This window comes from Chamaea fasciata, unplaced genomic scaffold, assembly GCF_029207755.1.
Source record: "Chamaea fasciata isolate MVZ Bird 193981 ecotype frontalis unplaced genomic scaffold, bChaFas1.0.hap1 SCAF_6, whole genome shotgun sequence".
NCBI classification, from domain to species: Eukaryota; Metazoa; Chordata; class Aves; order Passeriformes; family Sylviidae; genus Chamaea; species Chamaea fasciata.
In genome coordinates this window covers 2,591,916-2,608,567 of record NW_027094091.1, presented here as the reverse complement: position 1 = coordinate 2,608,567, position 16,652 = coordinate 2,591,916, and the positions used below count along the sequence as shown (strand labels likewise).

The window sequence follows — 16,652 nt, the reverse complement described above, 5'->3', positions numbered from 1 at the left end:
CTGTTCACCTCCTCCAGAAGGATCCACAGGGACTGAGCGCCTGGCTGCCCTCACAGCCATTTTTGGGATGATGAGCTCACTGGGTGACTTCCCACTGCTGGGACAAAGTCTGGATCTCCCACCGAGCTGCACGGAACAGTTATTTTTGGTGCTTCCACCCCACAGCTCCTGCTCTGGATTGACGCTGTACCCTCCCCACCAACCCCATTCCTATCAATGATTAGCAATGAAGTTTTTCATCAAAGCCAAAAACGCTGCCATTTCCCCCAAAATAACTAATGCTCTTCCAAAAAAAAAAAAATCTCCTCCTTTAAAATGTTTTGAAATACAACTGATTCTGAGCCTGAAACATGCAGGGAGGGAGAAACAATCAAGGATTGCCAACAATTATTTTCAATAAGCTAAAAACCAAGTGGGGTCAACCCCAATTTCCCCAGCACATTCCTGCTTGTTCCCACCAACGTCCGCTGTGCTGGAGCTCCAAGAACGAGACAAAGCAAACAAAGGGTTTGAAGCATATAAAAAAAACAACTGTAATGTTTTATAACAAGAAGAAAAAACCAAGCAGTTTACAAAAAAAGGACAGACAAGCCAGGAACTTTGGTGCTGAGATCAGACCGTGCTAGATCTAGTCGAAAATCCAGAGAAAAAGGAGTTACACACGCTTGTGTTAAAGTGAGAAGTGGAAAACTTGCAGGATTCTGTGCCCAGGGACCGTGCTGCATCAGGCTGTGGGAATTGCTGCTGGGAACTCCCAGCCCTGCAGATTTCCCAGCTCTCCACAGCAGAACCACGGCAAGGTGGCTTCTGCTCCCAAGGCTGCCTGTTTAATAAAAACCAGGCTTTTTCCTGTGTATCCCAAGGATTTCCACAGCCTCTCCAGCCCAGCCTATCACTGACCCATTACCTCAAGGAGCCACACAGGCCCCAGGCACACAGACATTCCAAAAAGCCAAAGTTTCTGTGCCTTTTCCATGCGTTTTAGCCGTGAGGGTGGGTGAAATGCCAGCCAGGTACGTGTGTTAAATTTTAGGTGGCACAGCAGGAGCTGAGTCTAGAAACCCTTCAGTCAGCACTCTGGAAATGGAGATGCTTTTAATGGAGAGTTTAGGAACCTTTGTGTGATTTCACGAGGAATGAGTGAAGGAGAATTTGGCTGACCCCAAACAGGCTGCCCGGAGAAGCTGTGGCTGCCCCTGGATCCCTGCAAGTGTTCAAGGCCAGGTTTGTAGCACCCTGGGATAGTGAGAGGTGTCCCAGCCCATGGCAGAGGTGGAATGAGGGGGTCTTTGAGGTCCCTTCCAACCCAAACCATTCCCTGAGCTCTATGATCCTGCTCCCAGCCCTCACTTCTCCAGTACCACAGAGCAGGACACAACTGCAACTTGTGCTAGGCTGCAGGAAAAACAAACATTTTCCTCCTCTGCCAGCACAGATCGCCTTCCATATGAGTCCTGTGTTCTTTTCCCCGATTTTACCGTGATCAAATCACTGGCTGTGTGCAGAATCCCAGCTCACAGCTGAGGTTTAGAGTCAAACACAGATGTACCCAGCAGAGCAAACACTCTCTGAGTTCGTGGTTTCCTCCCTTTTCAGAGGGAGGTGCCACACAAGGAACCCACCCTGGAGTGCTCAGATCTCGGAATCCAGCAACAGGCAGAGCCAGGCAGGATTCACGAGGCAGAGAAGAGCTCGGGGCTGTGCAGCACTTCCAGCCAGGCTCACAAGGGGATCAGAGAGCTGGAAATTGGTTTCTTTGGGAAGAAACCAGGACTGGAAGGGTGTGTTGGGGTCAGGGTGATGGTCATTCTGCTATCCTGGGATAAACCTTGACACTACGACCTGATCTGAAAGATCTCAAGAGCTTTCCCTGTGCTCCACGGAGCAGCTCACTGGGAAGCCAGAGCACTTTCAAAAGCTGTGTCTCCATGAGCTCACATCCTGAGGGAAGCTGCAGATACCTCGTTGCTTTTAGAGAGCGTTTATTGAGCGTGCAGGATACATTCCAACCCCCCCCATCCCGTGGGTGCAACTTCCACAGGGGCTCCACACCGCACTATCCTGCTTGCAGGCTGTGTGGGAAAAGAGGGAGTACAGCATGCATGGAAAGGGGAGAATTCCCCCAAAATGACAGGAGTGTAGCCATTTTAAAATGTAACATGGAATATTACAGAGATACAAGTGTGACTGAAGGAAGTGTCTCTTTGGTAGAGTTTGGTAACAGAGAGAAAAGCCCAGACAAACAACATCCCAATTCCATCCTCAAATTTAGACCTCAAGGCTGGAGGGTGACTGACAGCCCTGACACCATCCCAAAGGGTGCTGAGGGCTGTGCAGGAGCGCTGGAGGCTGAAATGGGACCCACCCTGAGGCACAGATCCGTGCTGTGCTGTACCTGCCGCCCCTAGGACAGAGATAAGGACACGTGGAGCAGGGGTGAAGCCTGGCTGGCAGCACAGCTGTGTCCCATTGTGGATCCAGTGGGCCATATAGAGTTAGTTCCACACACCAAGGCTGTGCTGATGCTGTTCCCCCTTCCCAGACCATTTTCCAGCACATGGAGAAGCTCTGATTGCAAACACAGAACTGACCTGGGTGCTTGGCACTCCAAGGGATCCCACAGGAAGGAGCAGAGCGTCCCCGCTCTGCTTTGTCACCATCATTAATCATGGAATAAAACTACCTAAAAAGGGCAATTCCATGTGACTGAAATGCCCCACAGACCTTCCCATACACCTCCACGTCCAGCCAGCGTATTCCAATCACATCCTTTGCAGCAAACCTGTGCTGTAATCCCAGATGGATTTCAACTCTTACAGACACCCATCCCCACGCTGTCCCCACAGGCCATCCCAGTGGAACAGTCTCAGTGCGGGCTGTGACACGAAACATGGGCTCAGTGACCCCTCAAACCATGGGCTCAGTGGCCCAGGTATGCCCTGAATCCATAGGTCCAACACAGATCCTGCAAGGAGTCAGGCAGAGTCCAGGAGTCCCAGGAGAGCACCGACTGCACCGAAGTAACCCTGAGGAGCAGATGGGAACACTCAGTGAAAATCCATGGGCACACACCTGACACAGGAACAGCAATGTCCACAGAATCAGGGAATAGCTGGGGCTGGAAAGGACCTTAAAGATACCCAGTGCCACTCCCTGCCATGGACAGGGACCCCTCCCACTAGCCCAGGTTGCTCCAAGCCCCATCCAACCTGGCCTTGGGCGCTTCCAGGGACAGCCACAGCTTCTCAGGGAAATCCATTCCAGGGCCTCACAACCCTCAAAGGGAAAAATTCCTTCCCGATATCCCACCTAACCCTGTCCTCCAGCATTGTCCCTTGTCCCATCACTCCAGACCCTTGCACAAGTCCCTCTCCAGCTCTATTGGAGCTCCTTTAGGCCCTGGAAAGTCTCCCTGGAGCGTTCTCTTCTCCAGGCTAATACACACACAGGGTAATTTTAACAACATATAAAGGAGAGGGGAAAGATACAACTACAGCGAGGTACCTTGCAAAATAGAAAATAAAATAAAATATAGCTGTGGCTGTAGCAGCAAAGCCCTGAGCACCTCCTGCACTGTGTGCACCCAACAGCTCCACGTGGCTGTTTCCAGAGCGCTCTGAGGATTTGCATTTTGCCATGAGACCAATTTTAGAAAGGAATTTTACCTCATGTTCCAAGAAAAGTGCTTTTAACTGTCCCTTTGACCAGTAGTCCAGGGCATAGGCCAGGAGCCTCATGGAGATGGTGTTGATCCGAAGGAAGTTGCCCACAAACACCACACGGTTGATGTTCTGCAAGCGTTAAAGGGAAAAATAAAAAGAGTATCAAGGCTAAATTCTATTTTTTGCTTGCAATAATGAAAACTCCATGTGGAGAAGGGTGTGGAGCACCTGGAGAAGCTGCAGGGGCTCAGCCTGGAGCAAAGGAGGCTCTGCACAACTCCCTGACAGGAGGGGACAGCCAGGGGGGGTCGGGCTCTGCTCCCAGGGAACAGGGACAGGAGGAGAGGGAACGGCCTCAGGCTGGGCCAGGGGAGGTTTCAGTTGGATCAGCTGGATATTGGAAAAATTTCTTCATGGAAAGGATTGCCCAGCCCTGGCACAGTTGCCCAGGGTAAATCCGCACCCCTGGAGGGATTTGAAAGCCAAGTGGCTGTGGCACTTGGGGACATGGGTCAGTGGTGGCCTTGGCAGTGCTGGGGGAATGGTTGTGATCGATGATCTTAAAGGATTTCTCCAACCTAAATGGCTCCTTAATTCTGTGAATTAAGTTTCTGCTGAAAGTGTCTGGCAGAATGTGCAGAACACCACACACAATTCCATCAGAAAGCAGGACCAGGCCATTTCAAGCCACCCTCTTCCTCAGATTCTCCCAGAAATTCCCAGGCCAAACTTCAGCATTTCTAACTCAAGAATTTGGATAGAATAGCTGATTTGCCTACAAAATCCTTGTACTACCTGGGAACACTGATATCAAGTGCCACCTCCCCTCCCCTTCTCCCAGCTCTGGCCTTTGATTCATCATAAAATAGCTGAGTGACTCTACTGTTAAACTGGGGGTGGGGGGGGGAAACTAATTAGGAGCCCCTAGCCAACACAATTTTTAAAGAAAGAAAAAGACCAACCAAGTAGGGATTATTTTGGATTTAAACCGGTCTTACTTTTCCATCCCAAAATAGTTCTGATCCAAGCTCTGAAGCTTCCTTGTTCTCCAACACAAAAACAATTGAGTTCTTCCCCTTTCTGAGGAATCAGGAACAAGTCTTACCTGCTCTTGCACTCATATCCTTCTATGGATTTTCCTTCCCTCCCCACACTGATTAACACTTCCCTTGAACTATTCAGGATCCTTTTCATTTAGCTGAGCTCCAGAACAAGGAATTAGCAGCTATATTATGAGCAAGGCTGTTTAGGACATGTCTTGCCTCATTTTGGCTGCAATGAAGACAGAGGCAGAGGAGTCAGGAGGATGCTGGATTCCATGGCAGCAGGCTCAGGATGGAGTGCAGAGCATGTCTCTGCTCTTTCATAGCCCTGTACAATGCTGCTTGACATGAATGCAACAAGGCAGCACTGTAAAGAAGCTGAAAGCACAAAGATGCAGCAGCTGCCATGACAGTGGTGGGGCTTGGCCAAGAAATCCAGAGCAACTCGTAAAAACAACACAGGAGAAGATACCCAGCCTCTCTACACTCTCTATCCCTCCTTTCCTCCTCTCCCACTGGTTCCCAGAGCTGTTCCCAAAGAGAGGCACATTCCTCAAGCAGGCAGCAGCCCACAGGTGATGTTTCAGGCAGGGAGCAAGGGAAGAGATTCCCAAAATACCTCGTTAAGGGCACACATCCGCGCTATGGAGCCGATGTTGTTGGTGATAGTGATTAAAGTGGCCTTGGCCAGGTCCTCCTTGCTGACAGATTCCCTCTTCTCCTTGCTCATCATGTTTCCAAAGCTGTAAAGACAGTTTTGGGGTTAAAGGTCCCATTGGAATTCCAGGAGAAAATGGGAACTGCTAATTTAATCAAAGTGATTCATCTCAAAGGACTGAGTTCTAACTTTAAAAAGCATTGCTATCCATAACTTAGACACCTCTTAGGAACGGTTGCTCTCCTAAGGCACCTAACATCCAGTCTGTCATCCTTGCAGGATCACCAGGGGAAGCAAAACCAAAATGAGACCCAGGTTGGGCATTACCTGGAGGCCACAGCCCAGCCTGGCAGCCCGAAGCGCTCGTAGTCTCCTCCGTAGATGTCCCTCACCAGTTTGTCCACCTTGGTGCTGTCCCCATGGGATGCCATCTCCAGGGCCTCCTCGAACGTGGAGCAGCCTGTCAGGAGGCAGCAGAGGCCAAAGAAGGTTCCCCCTCCAAGGCTGCAAGTAAAGCAAAATGAAAATGAAAGCTCGGACTGTTCAGCTCTGCATCCCAGTTAGCTCAGGTCATACCATTCCTGATCTCTTTTTTTTAGGGAGAACCATCTTGGAAAGGCAGCATTTTCCTTCAAGTCTGTTCCTCTCACGTAACCTACAGCCTGTACGGAACCCCTCACAGCCTTCTGCACAGGCCATGTTGTGAAATGAGACCTCGATTTTTTAATGTTACACTGCCTACCTTCTTCCCAGCATCCAGAGATGTTAATTCTAAAATAAATGTCAGTCCTGAGGGATAACTAGAGTGTCAGGGCAGAGATATCCAAAAGCTGGGGGAAAAACCCTGTCTTGTTCATTTTACAGCACACAGATGCCACTAAGAATGTCTAGTAAGAGTGAGAACTGTACTGAGGGAATTTAAAATTATTATCATTATCATTATTATTACTACTATTACCTTTCAGGGAATCCAGGAAAGCTTAATGTCACAGAACTCCATGCTTTTGCCAGGGCACAAAAGCCACATCTTCAAGATGGGCAGCAATTGGGGAATTACTGCTATGCCATCATCCCTTCCACCAAAATGTGGCAACTTTTGGAAGCCAGCATGAAAATCTCGACTTCCTGAATCAAAGCTAAGAGTTATTAACAATCCGAAACTACGCGATCCCATAAAATAAATAAATAAAGCCCTTAAAATTCCTGCAGCAGAGCAACTGAAAAACCAGCTTTGATGGAGACTGGCTGCAGTAAAGACACCAAACCATGAAATCCAGATCCCCTATTCCAGGAAGGATCTTTGTTGGCAGGGAGTAACTGCAGTAAGAGCAGGAGCTTGGTCATCCCCCTCACTGCCTTTATTGCCGCTTGTCCCTGAAAATGCCATTTACAAAGAAGGAATGTTCTCCAGATCCTAAAATCAAAGCCCCTTTACCCCCCAGCACTCACCTGGTGCCTGTTACCCGTTTATAGTTGTCTTTGGAATAGACAGCCAAAATGCTGACCCCTGAGCCAATGTTCACCAGGAGGAGAGGATAGGGATTCTCCAGGTTGAACGGGAGCTTCTGGCACCTCTCAGCATCCGTCGGGTTCTCAAAATAGTAACACTCGGAGTGTCCATTGAAGCCCACGGAATCGATGTACAGCACTCCTTTAACAAGGCAATCCAGCTCGTCGAGCTTACAGAGCTCAAGGTCACCCATCTGGTGGGAAGGAAAAAAGAGGAATATTGAAGAAGTAGCCAGGGATTTGAAGTGTTTATGCTCAGGGCTGGAAAAATGCATTCACTGCCAGCTCAATCCAGACATGTCTGTGCTCCCTGTGGAGGCTGGGGAAGAATGGATCACAGGAGAGCACAGGGACTCCTAAGTACTGCAGCCCTCAGGTGTGGAACAGGGGAAAACAATCTGGATCCACAGATGGACACAAAGAGAATTCCAGCAACCCCCACAGGCCCTGATACTAAGGCATTGGTGTGAAAAGCCCAGAGGAGGGACTTGCAGTGTTTGACCAAAATATCTCCCAAAACCCATCCAAAGAACATCAAAAAACAGCGAGGAAGTTATAAAATCCTTTCCCCCTCATGTCACTGCCTTGACCACACAAAATTGGGTATTAGGAAAAACCTAACAGAAAGGGTTGTGTTGCCCAGGATAGTGGTGGAGTCCCCGTCCCTGGAGGGATTTGAAAGTAGTGTGGATGTGGCACTTGGGGACATGGGTCAGTGATGGCCTTGGCAGTGCTGGGGGAATGGTTGGATTTGATGATCTCAGAGGGCTTTTCACCCTTAATGATTCTTTAAAAGTCTCTTTATTTGCATTTTTCCAAGCCCTGACTAAACAAATATTTATCACACGTTTTTCACCATGAACAAGGATCCCACTGAGAATGAAGCCCCATGATGATGTCCAACCCCAACTATGAACTTCCTTTACCACCAAATCTGCCTGACCCTCAACCAGCTCATTCACACAGGTGTTAGAAATGAAACCAGGTGAGCAAAGGAAGAAAATAAAGCAGGAGAAAGACAGCAATGAGAAAAAAACAAACAAACAAACCAAAGAGATTGAGATTAGCACAAGAAGAGATTAAAAATAGAGAGGAAGATTTTTAGGAAAGATCATTAGTGAATAATTTTAGAGCTATGTTCAGGGTACAAAGTGTTTTAATTTGGAGATGCCAACTTGACTCCACACGCCAAGTTTAACTGGAGTTAGGGACAGCATCACAACGAAGATTTAGAGAAGTTTTAGAGTGTGCAGAGAAAAGTTTTCTAGTTTGAAGCTTTCAAAGAAAACTACCAGATCCTAATGGTATAGAAGCCAAAAATGCCTACTGTGCGAAAGTCCTGCTCAAATTTGTACGCTCCACCTCCCGTGGCACATAAGGTAGTATGGAGGCTCGAGAAGTGCTTTTCGCTTCCCATTTGGATAAAAGCAGGCATGTCATGAGTAGGAAAGCGTATAAAGTGCAGATTGCCTTTACGTCCACACAGGGTAAGGTCCTTGAGCTCAAGGTGCACATCCCGAATGCCTGTGGAGCCATAGGCTACGTTTGATGTCAGGTATTTGCGGATGCTTTTGAGGTTTTCCACTTCTTCCTCTTCCTCTTCGGCCGTGATGTCCTTGGGTTCAAAATAAACCAGTTTTACCAAGGTGCCTCCGATGTCCAAGCCAAACCAGGGAAAGACTGGAGAGAGAAGACAAGGAGAAAATGAGACAGGGTATGGCACAGCCATAGCACAAGCACCTTTCTAGTAGAAGGTGCCCCTGCCCATGGGAGAAGGTTGGAATTTAACGGGTTTTAAGGTCCCTTCCTACCCAAACCATCCTGTGATTCTATGAAAACAGTTTTCATTGAATAAATCAATGCAGCTCTCTAAGGACCCAAGTGGTGTCTCCATTTTCAGGAATGATGTCTTTGACAAGACACTTCTCCAACACGAGCACAGCTCCTATTTAAAGATCCCTCACGGTCAAAAGCTCTGAGTATTTGCTGTACAACACTCAAACACTCACAGCCCTCCTCACAGGTCTGACAGCTTCCATAACCCTGCCAGATCCTGTTGAAGGTTTAATCCCCAGCTATTCCTTTTCCCAAGTTCTGAACCAGAGCCAGAGCCACGGATAACACCAGTGCTTTTACATCAAAGTGATGTACAAACGTTCTCTAATTACAACACAGAGCTGAGGTAGACAAGTAATCTAAGATGCCGCAGGGAGACAAAAACAAATGTCTAATTGGATTATTTTATTAGTCAAATTCCCCCACGGTACAAAATATGCATCAGTGTCAGGCCCAGCAACATTTACAGCTGTGTTAGATAATGAGCTTCTTGGAAAAGATCAAGAGAAACCCCCTGATCTGATGGAATCTGCGATTAGAGCTGGGAACTGGAACAGATTAATATCACTATTAATGAGCTAAAGGAGAGGCTGGAGCTAACGAGATGCACAGGCTCCAGAGCAAAGGGAAAAATGTAGCCACATGTCAGGGCTTACGGGAGCAGGATCCAATCCTTATGGAAGATTCCAGGAGGAAAAAAAGCATTTTAAGTAAATAAATCTGAATAATGGAATCATAAATGTTGGAAAATACCTCCACATTCCCAACCATTCCCCCAACACTGCCAAAGCCACCATCAACCATGTCCCCAAGTGCCACATCCATACAGCTTTTAAATCCCTCCAGGGATGGAGACTCCAACACTGCCTTGGGCAGCCTGTTCCAATGCTTAACCACTCTTTTGGGGAAGAAACTTTTCCTGATATCCAATATAAACCCCCCCGGCATAGCCTGAGGCCATTCCTTCTCCCTCCTGTCCCTGTTCCCTGGGAGCAGAGCCCGACCCCCCTGGCTGTCCCCTCCTGTCAGGGAGTTGTGCAGAGCCACAGGGTCCCCCCTGAGCCTCCTTTTCTCCAGGCTGAGCCCCTTCCCCAGCTCCCTCAGCCGTTCCTGATGCTCCTGACCCTTGCCCAGCACTGTTCCCTTCCCCGGACATGCTCCAGCATAGATGTTACCAACATTCCTTCGGAAAACAGGATTTCAGGTTTTAGTAAAACTCCTTATGTGCAAACAGATAAGGGTGGAACATGGAGAAATCCTCATTCCTCTCCCTTTGGAGCAAGAATCCCTTGTGTCAGGCTCTTCAGGGAACAATCTTTGCACAGGCAGCAGCCTGACAAGTTGGAGGACACGTTCTCTCCTAGGCAGATTTATCTGGTGGCTGTCCAGGCCCTTCCAGAGCTTTCCAGCTCCCAGGAGCTGCTGGCACTGACAGCTCCCAACAGTATTTTTAATCCACTAAGTTATTTTTATGTATTTCCACAGAGGACACCCCCAACCACCACCAAAGGAAATCTTGAAAGAGGATGCAAGCTCTATTTTCAGAGACACATCCAAATCCCAATCACTCTCCGTTTCGGAGGCATTTACTTCAAACAAGAGCAGACACAAAAATAACTTTTCATGAATGAAAGGGAAAGGAATCTGAATGGCAGCCCAACAGAGGGAGGGAGCAGGAGCAATCCAAAGACCTTTACGCAGGCAGATAGTGGTAAGACAAAGGGGAAAGGTTTGAAACTAAAAAGAGACATATATTAGGAAGAAATTTTTTCCTGTGAGGGTGAGGAGGTCCTGGCACAGGGTGCTCAGAGAAGCTGTGGCTGCCCCTGGATTCCTGGAAGTGTCCAAGGCCAGGCTGGATGGGGTTTGGAGCAGCCTGGGACAGTGGGAGGGTTCCCTGTGTCCAAGGCAGGGGGACTGGAAGCAGATGGTCTTTAAGGTCCCCTGCACCCAACCATTCCATGATTCTGTGATTTTTGGAATGCAGTTGTCCCTGTCAGATCATGCCATTTGATTTCTGCATTCTGAAGCCCACTGGTTTCTTCTTTAAAGCATCCCCACCATTGCATTTAGACAACAATCTCCCCCCAAACTCCCTCTGCCAGGCTACACAGGGATAAAAATGGGGAGAGAGCACAGGCTGGGGACTCAGACATGGCCCCACTGATGTGCAGCAGGAAAGACAAACATCCAAAACCACTGTGCTCTAAAGCCACATGCCTGAAAATGCCACAGGGGCTGCTCCATCACAGGCTAACAGCTGGTAGCACATGCACAGCTTCAGTAAAATAACATATTTGTTTTAAAGATGGTAGTGAAGCTCGCAAACTCCTACACTCAGCACCACAAATCTTCCAGATTTCAGGGCAAACACCAACTGGGTCCATCAGTTTAGGCAGCTTTCCTGGTCACAAAAAAAAAAGAGCAGCTCCTTGGAAATTTCATCCCAAACGCAGTACCAAGAAGACCTTTGATTTTTTATTATACATAAATTTAATTTTTATCTGGGCAGAACATTAGGCATGGAGTTAAAGCACACCAGTTATCCACTATCTGTCTCACCAGGAACAGGGAAACAGGAATGATGCCAGCAGAGCTGGGAGGAACAGCAGCCAGGCTGGGCTCAGGGGTCACTATCTCCACTGAGAACTGGCCCTAAAGAGAAAATCTAACCCCCTGAGGTGGGACACAACTTCCAACCAGAGCTGGCTCACACCTCCCTGCAGCACTGCACGGAGCAGCTGGCGCTCTCCATCTGCCAGCAGCTCGGCTGTACCTTCCCTAAGTCACCAGGGATAAATTCCAAAAGACAGACTATTAAGGTAATTAACTTACCCCAAATGATTGTTAATTATGGATCCCTCATTATATGCATCCCAGCCACAGGTTAAGAATCCAAGGAAGAAGTGTGTGAGCTCAAAATTAAGTACTTCTTTCCCAGGCTGTGAAGGACTCCCTACACAGTAACACCTGTTGGAGAACTCAACCCATTACAGGGACAAAACTCCCCTATAAACCCTTTCGTGTAGGAAAGGGGAATGGCACACAAACAAGAGAAGGAAATTATTCCAAGGACATAAAGAACTGGGGATTTTTTTCCTGACACCTACAGGAAGTTATCCAACAGGAACACGCAGGGCAGCAACAGCTCTTCCATGTCTGAGAACTAGAAAAATCCAAGGGAGGGAGGAGGAAGCTCTCCTGGATCAACGCCATCACCATCTGCCACCAAGATTTCTCCTGAAACACTGATTGATTTTTTTTTTCCCCAGCAGATGAAAGCCATCCAGAGATCTCCCCCTTTTAAGCCTCTGCAGGATTTTTTCCAAGAGAGCTGCCACAGATCTCGAGGAGCAGCAGGAAAACTGCCGAGCCCTCTGGGCATCCCTGAGGCTGCATTTGCCCAGTCAGAAGGTTCGGCTGGAATAACCAGACACCAGCATCAAGGGCCAGGGCAGGAAAAGCAAACTCTGCCTCTCATCACCTCCTCCCTGCTGCTGCTTGGAGCTCTCTGTGAGGAAAGAGCCTCACATGTTTCCTTTCCAAGTGTTCACCAGCCACAGAACAACGGGAAGGATGGCAAATCCCAAGGCTGGCATGGGAAGCACAGCACTGTATGGACCACTGGGCTCTCCTCCTGCCCAGCACCTCCTGGGAAGTGTTTATTTGTCCCTTGAGTGTTTGGGCATTTCCAAGAAAGGCAGGAAATCTCTGCTCTCAGCTCCTAGCCCCACCCTCAAATCTGTCTCCTTAAAGAAACTCTGTTGTTTTTACAGAGGATGAGAGCCGTGAATCCCATTCTCAGTGAGCTGAGCAGAGAAACTGTGGCTGCCCCATTCCTGGCAGAGTCCAAGGCCAGGTTGGAGTGACTCTGCCCATGGCAGGGGGTGGAATGAAATGGTCTTGAAGGTCCCTCCCAACCCAAACTATTGGCCTGACAAACTTTTGCTTTCCTTAAGCAATTTTAAAAGCAGCTCTCTCTACATATTTTCATGTAAACAGCTCTTTGTCTTAAAAACAAACCTTCTTCTCAAGGGCAGATCTATGCATATGCAGCAACAAACAAAAGACTGGTCTGCAACAAAGTGAAGGGCTCACAGATCTGACTAAATAATCCCAGGAAAGCTCCAGAATACTTCGTGTGCCCACAGCAAGAGCTGCCACCCTCCCTTCAAACCCCATTTTGCAGTCAGACTGTAAGATCTTCAGGGCAATAAAAAGAAATTGCCTTTATCTGATATGTAAATTACTTCGTAAAATTGGACACTGTGTAAACAAAAAAGCCCTCAACAGACTTATTCTGGAAGCTGCAGAAGTGTCAAGATGAAAGAGGTGATATAATTAAAGATCTCCATGGTGGATTTTCAGCACAAAACAAGCAACTCGAGCTGTATTTCAGAGCGATCCTTAACTTCTGAGTCAATTATATCAGGAGCTAAAAAGATTAGTCTGATGATTTAGTTTAGTGTGTGACAGCACCTCTAGGCTTACTCTGAAATATTCAATATTATATTCTAATAGTGTTACACCATGCTGGAAATTTTACAGCTGAGAAAAAAAAATACAATTCATTAGCATTTAATATAAAGTGACACAAAGTCTACATCTCCTCCCACCTCTAAAAGCAGGCTCTGATAGGAATTCATATTTCATACACCATTCCAAAACAGAAAAAGATACTTAAAACATCAAAGCTTAAATTTTGTACTACCAAAAGGGTGACAAAACTGCATTTTATTTTTTTACCTTTTCTTGGATACTTTGTAAATGGAAAATTTAAAGTCATCTGTCCATTACATTTTTGCATGACTATGATAAAATATACTAAAAAATAAATATACTTTTATAAAAGGTATCAGTTGAAAGAACATTTTTTTCTCATGGAACAAGCAAACAAGCTACAGAATGGAGAAGCACATTTTGTTAACCAGGGAAATAATCTAAACTCATCTCTGCTGAATATCCCAAGATTTCAGGATGAGAAGGGAGAGAGTGGAGGAAGGGGAAAAAAAAGGAAAGCTGATGAACTAAAACACTGATCTCTTTCTCTTATTAAAAAGATTCATTAAAAAAACATTCCGCTGCTCATTATGACCATCATCAGGTTTCTGCCTGGCACTTCACCCTGTCCACAGCCACAGTTCCCTTATGAACCATGATGGGAATGTCCTCTTTAGTCATCCGGGGTCTTCTCAGTCCAATTTTTAAGTCTGGATTTCAATAATGGCATTGATAATTCAGTACCAGAAGGGAATTTTCCTGTATTGTTCCCAAAACTGATGAAGTTTTTGTATATGATGTGTCTGCACTGATAACCCTGTCAGACTCCCCTTCCCAACATTAACACTCCAAAGCTTCAACAAATCTCCACTTCATGTTTTCAGGGACACATCTCAGTCCATTCTGAGAGCAAGAGCATCCTTGACTTCTCCCACTTCTGCCAGAGGCACATGGAAATTCCCAGCACCTGCAGCAAAGCCCCTCAAGTACACCAGGAAACATTTCCCAGAATCATTCAGGCTGGAAAAGACCTCCAAGATCAATTCCAACTGTTAACACAGCACTGTCATCTTCACCCCTAATCCATGTCGCCAAGCACCACTTCCACACGACTTTCAAACGGGGAATTTAAATTTCCAGGGAATTTAAAAGCCCAAGGTGCATGAAGGCACACAGCTGGCATATTGGGTGCACTGTTTAACTCGGATCTATCCCAAATCCAGCCCTTTTCCCTGCTCTCTGCAGTGAAGCAGCCCTGACTGTACATTAAAGGCTCAGAGGGCCGAGCAGGAAGGAGGATCACGAGCCTGCTGAAATCCTTTCATTCCTGGGGAAGCGGGGCTCATCTGCCAGCACAGCCAGGCAAGACAAGCCTCAAGGTCACCCAGCTCCTTTGCCACACGCCAGCAGCAGGCAAGTGGGGGCTAAAGTAGGACGGTTTTGATCCCACACCCATTAAGTGTTTTCCTTTCATTTCGGCTTGAGTCTTCCTTACGGTGGGATGGAGCATTTTAACTCCAAAAGTGACTGATTGTGACATCAGGCACTGCCCCTGCTAAGGGACACACCTGCTCCAGCACACTTCACTTCCACTTATCACAAGAGTAATTTAGGAAACTCAGACTACGTTGTAATCCCGAGTCACACCACCCTGACTTTCCAGACTCGATCCAAACCCTTTCTTGGAAGCTGCCAGAACACCTGTTTTCCTTAAAGTATCCCATGCCACTCTCAGCATCCAGCTTTAATCCACATTTTCCAGAGAAGACAGAAACTGCCCTGAGCAAGGCAGAGGAAAATCATCACCTAACGCAGAGCTCCGAGTCCTCCCTCATTTCCACACCAGAGATCTCCTTCATGTCCCTGCAGCCTTTTAACAGGTCTCTAACTAACAGCCTCACAGACTTCTATTCCTATTTTTCACACTAAGGGCAGGAGAGAAGCTGCCTTTTACACCAGCAACCAAAAAAAAAGAAAAGGGCAGGAACACTCTTAAAACTTCCCATAAATATGGTGCCTCGGCACTACCAGTCACAGCCAGGATGCAGCAGAATCCTGATCCCTGTTTTCAGCCCAGATTCTTTGCTCACATCTCTTTAATAGCTGTGCAGGTATCAAGGAATTACACCGAGGCTGTTTCATTTTCATGGTATAGCAATTTCCTTTCAGGAGGAAGGACTCCAGCACAAGACAAGGAATAATCTCTCAGTTATTCCTCAAATATGGCTGAAGTCAGGGACAGCCACGGCACCTGCACAGCAGCTCCTGCTGCTCCCAAAATGAAGGCTGCCATCCATTTTGCTGTTTCCAGCAGGACATTTACAAACGTGGTTCTAGGGATTTTTTTTCCCCTTAGAAAGCCTGGTTTGATCTGTGTATAGCTTCTGCCAAACCTGTCAGGTTCTTTCCTCCCAAAATATAAACTATTCCCTTAGCTCTCCATTACTTTGCTATCACAGTTACCAGTCCAGCCCCACAACCTCAAACCCTGGTCCCTCCATCTGTCCTGCTGTGCCCTTTTCCTCACCCTCTGTCACCAGGTGCCTTCCCTTCCTTCCCATCCAAGGTCCCCAATTTGGGCACCTCAGCATCTGCCATAGCCCCATCAGGCAGGTGTCACTTCATCCTAAACCTCCTAGAGCTCTTGGAGGTCAGCTTGTCCCATCCTTCAGCCCAACCTGCTGAGCCCATGTCAATGTCCCACCGTGCTGTCCCCAAACCAGCCGTGCTGTGCCATCATCCCACAGTGCTGTTCCCAAGCTGGCCATGGTGCACAATTATCACCCCACCGTGCCCCTCCGTGCTGTCCCCAGACTAGCAGTGCTGGACAAGTCACCACTGCCCTGTGCCCCCATCGTGTTTCAGACTGGCCACGCTATGCCCATGTCATCACCCCGCTGTGCTGTCCCCACACTGCCCATGCCGTGCCCATCTTACGGCCCCCCCGCGCTGTCCCAGTGTCCCCGTCCCTCTCCGCTGCTCCCCAATGTCGCCCCCCGGCCCCACCTCCCCAGACCACGCCCCGCGGCCCCACCCACCGCAGCCCCGCCCACCTCGCTCATTACCATAAGCCCCGCCCCTCTCCCAGCCCATCCTCTGAGCCCCCCCGCTTCTCTGCCCCCCCCCCGCCGCGCTCTCGCTGCCGTTCCCGCTCCCCCGCACTCACGCGGGCGGTTCTTGCGGACCGAGTCCCGCCGCTGCCGGCTCACGGACCCGCCGCGTTCGCGGGGCTGCGGACCCGCCGCGCTGTCCGCGCCCGCCGCGCCGCCGCTGCTCCGGCGCCGCAGCTGGGACGGCCCGGCGTCCGCACCGCCGCACCGCCGCCGCGGCTTCTTCTCGTCCTCCGCGCCATCGCCACAGCTGCGCGACGGCTCCATCGGCAGCGCGGCCCGGCCCCATGGGCCGCCCGGCCCCGCTCCGGCCCCGCTCAGCCGCCACCGCCGC

The 16,652-nt window shown here is 48.6% G+C and overlaps 1 protein-coding gene across 2 annotated transcripts; it reads right to left on the bottom strand.

Annotated features, from left to right (window-relative positions):
• Positions 1-260: 260 nt before the first annotated feature.
• PANK2 (pantothenate kinase 2) lies at positions 261-16,652 on the bottom strand. 2 transcript variants are annotated; one of them, XM_066185219.1, is made up of 7 exons: positions 16,375-16,652; positions 8,200-8,552; positions 6,813-7,066; positions 5,691-5,867; positions 5,325-5,448; positions 3,666-3,791; positions 261-3,026 (listed from the first exon to the last, which is right to left on the bottom strand). In XM_066185219.1, exons 1-7 carry the CDS (start codon positions 16,583-16,585, stop codon positions 2,976-2,978), a joined length of 1,296 nt encoding a protein of 431 aa, XP_066041316.1. In that variant the 5' UTR covers positions 16,586-16,652; the 3' UTR covers positions 261-2,975. The 2 variants fall into 2 exon arrangements, with proteins under 2 accessions (XP_066041316.1, XP_066041317.1); XM_066185220.1 differs by lacking the exon at positions 16,375-16,652 and having other exon boundaries at positions 263-3,026; positions 8,343-8,428.

Excerpts from the sequence above, each read along its gene's own strand:
- PANK2 (XM_066185219.1), bottom strand. The coding sequence starts at position 16,585 with ATGGAGCCGTCGCGCAGCTGTGGCGATGGCGCGGAGGACGAGAAGAAG. Across the intron at positions 5,868-6,812 it reads AAACGGGTAACAGGCACCAG|CCTTGGAGGGGGAACCTTCT; the intron begins GTGAGTGCTGGG and ends CTTTACTTGCAG. Across the intron at positions 3,792-5,324 it reads GGATGTGTGCCCTTAACGAG|AACATCAACCGTGTGGTGTT; the intron begins GTATTTTGGGAA and ends TAACGCTTGCAG.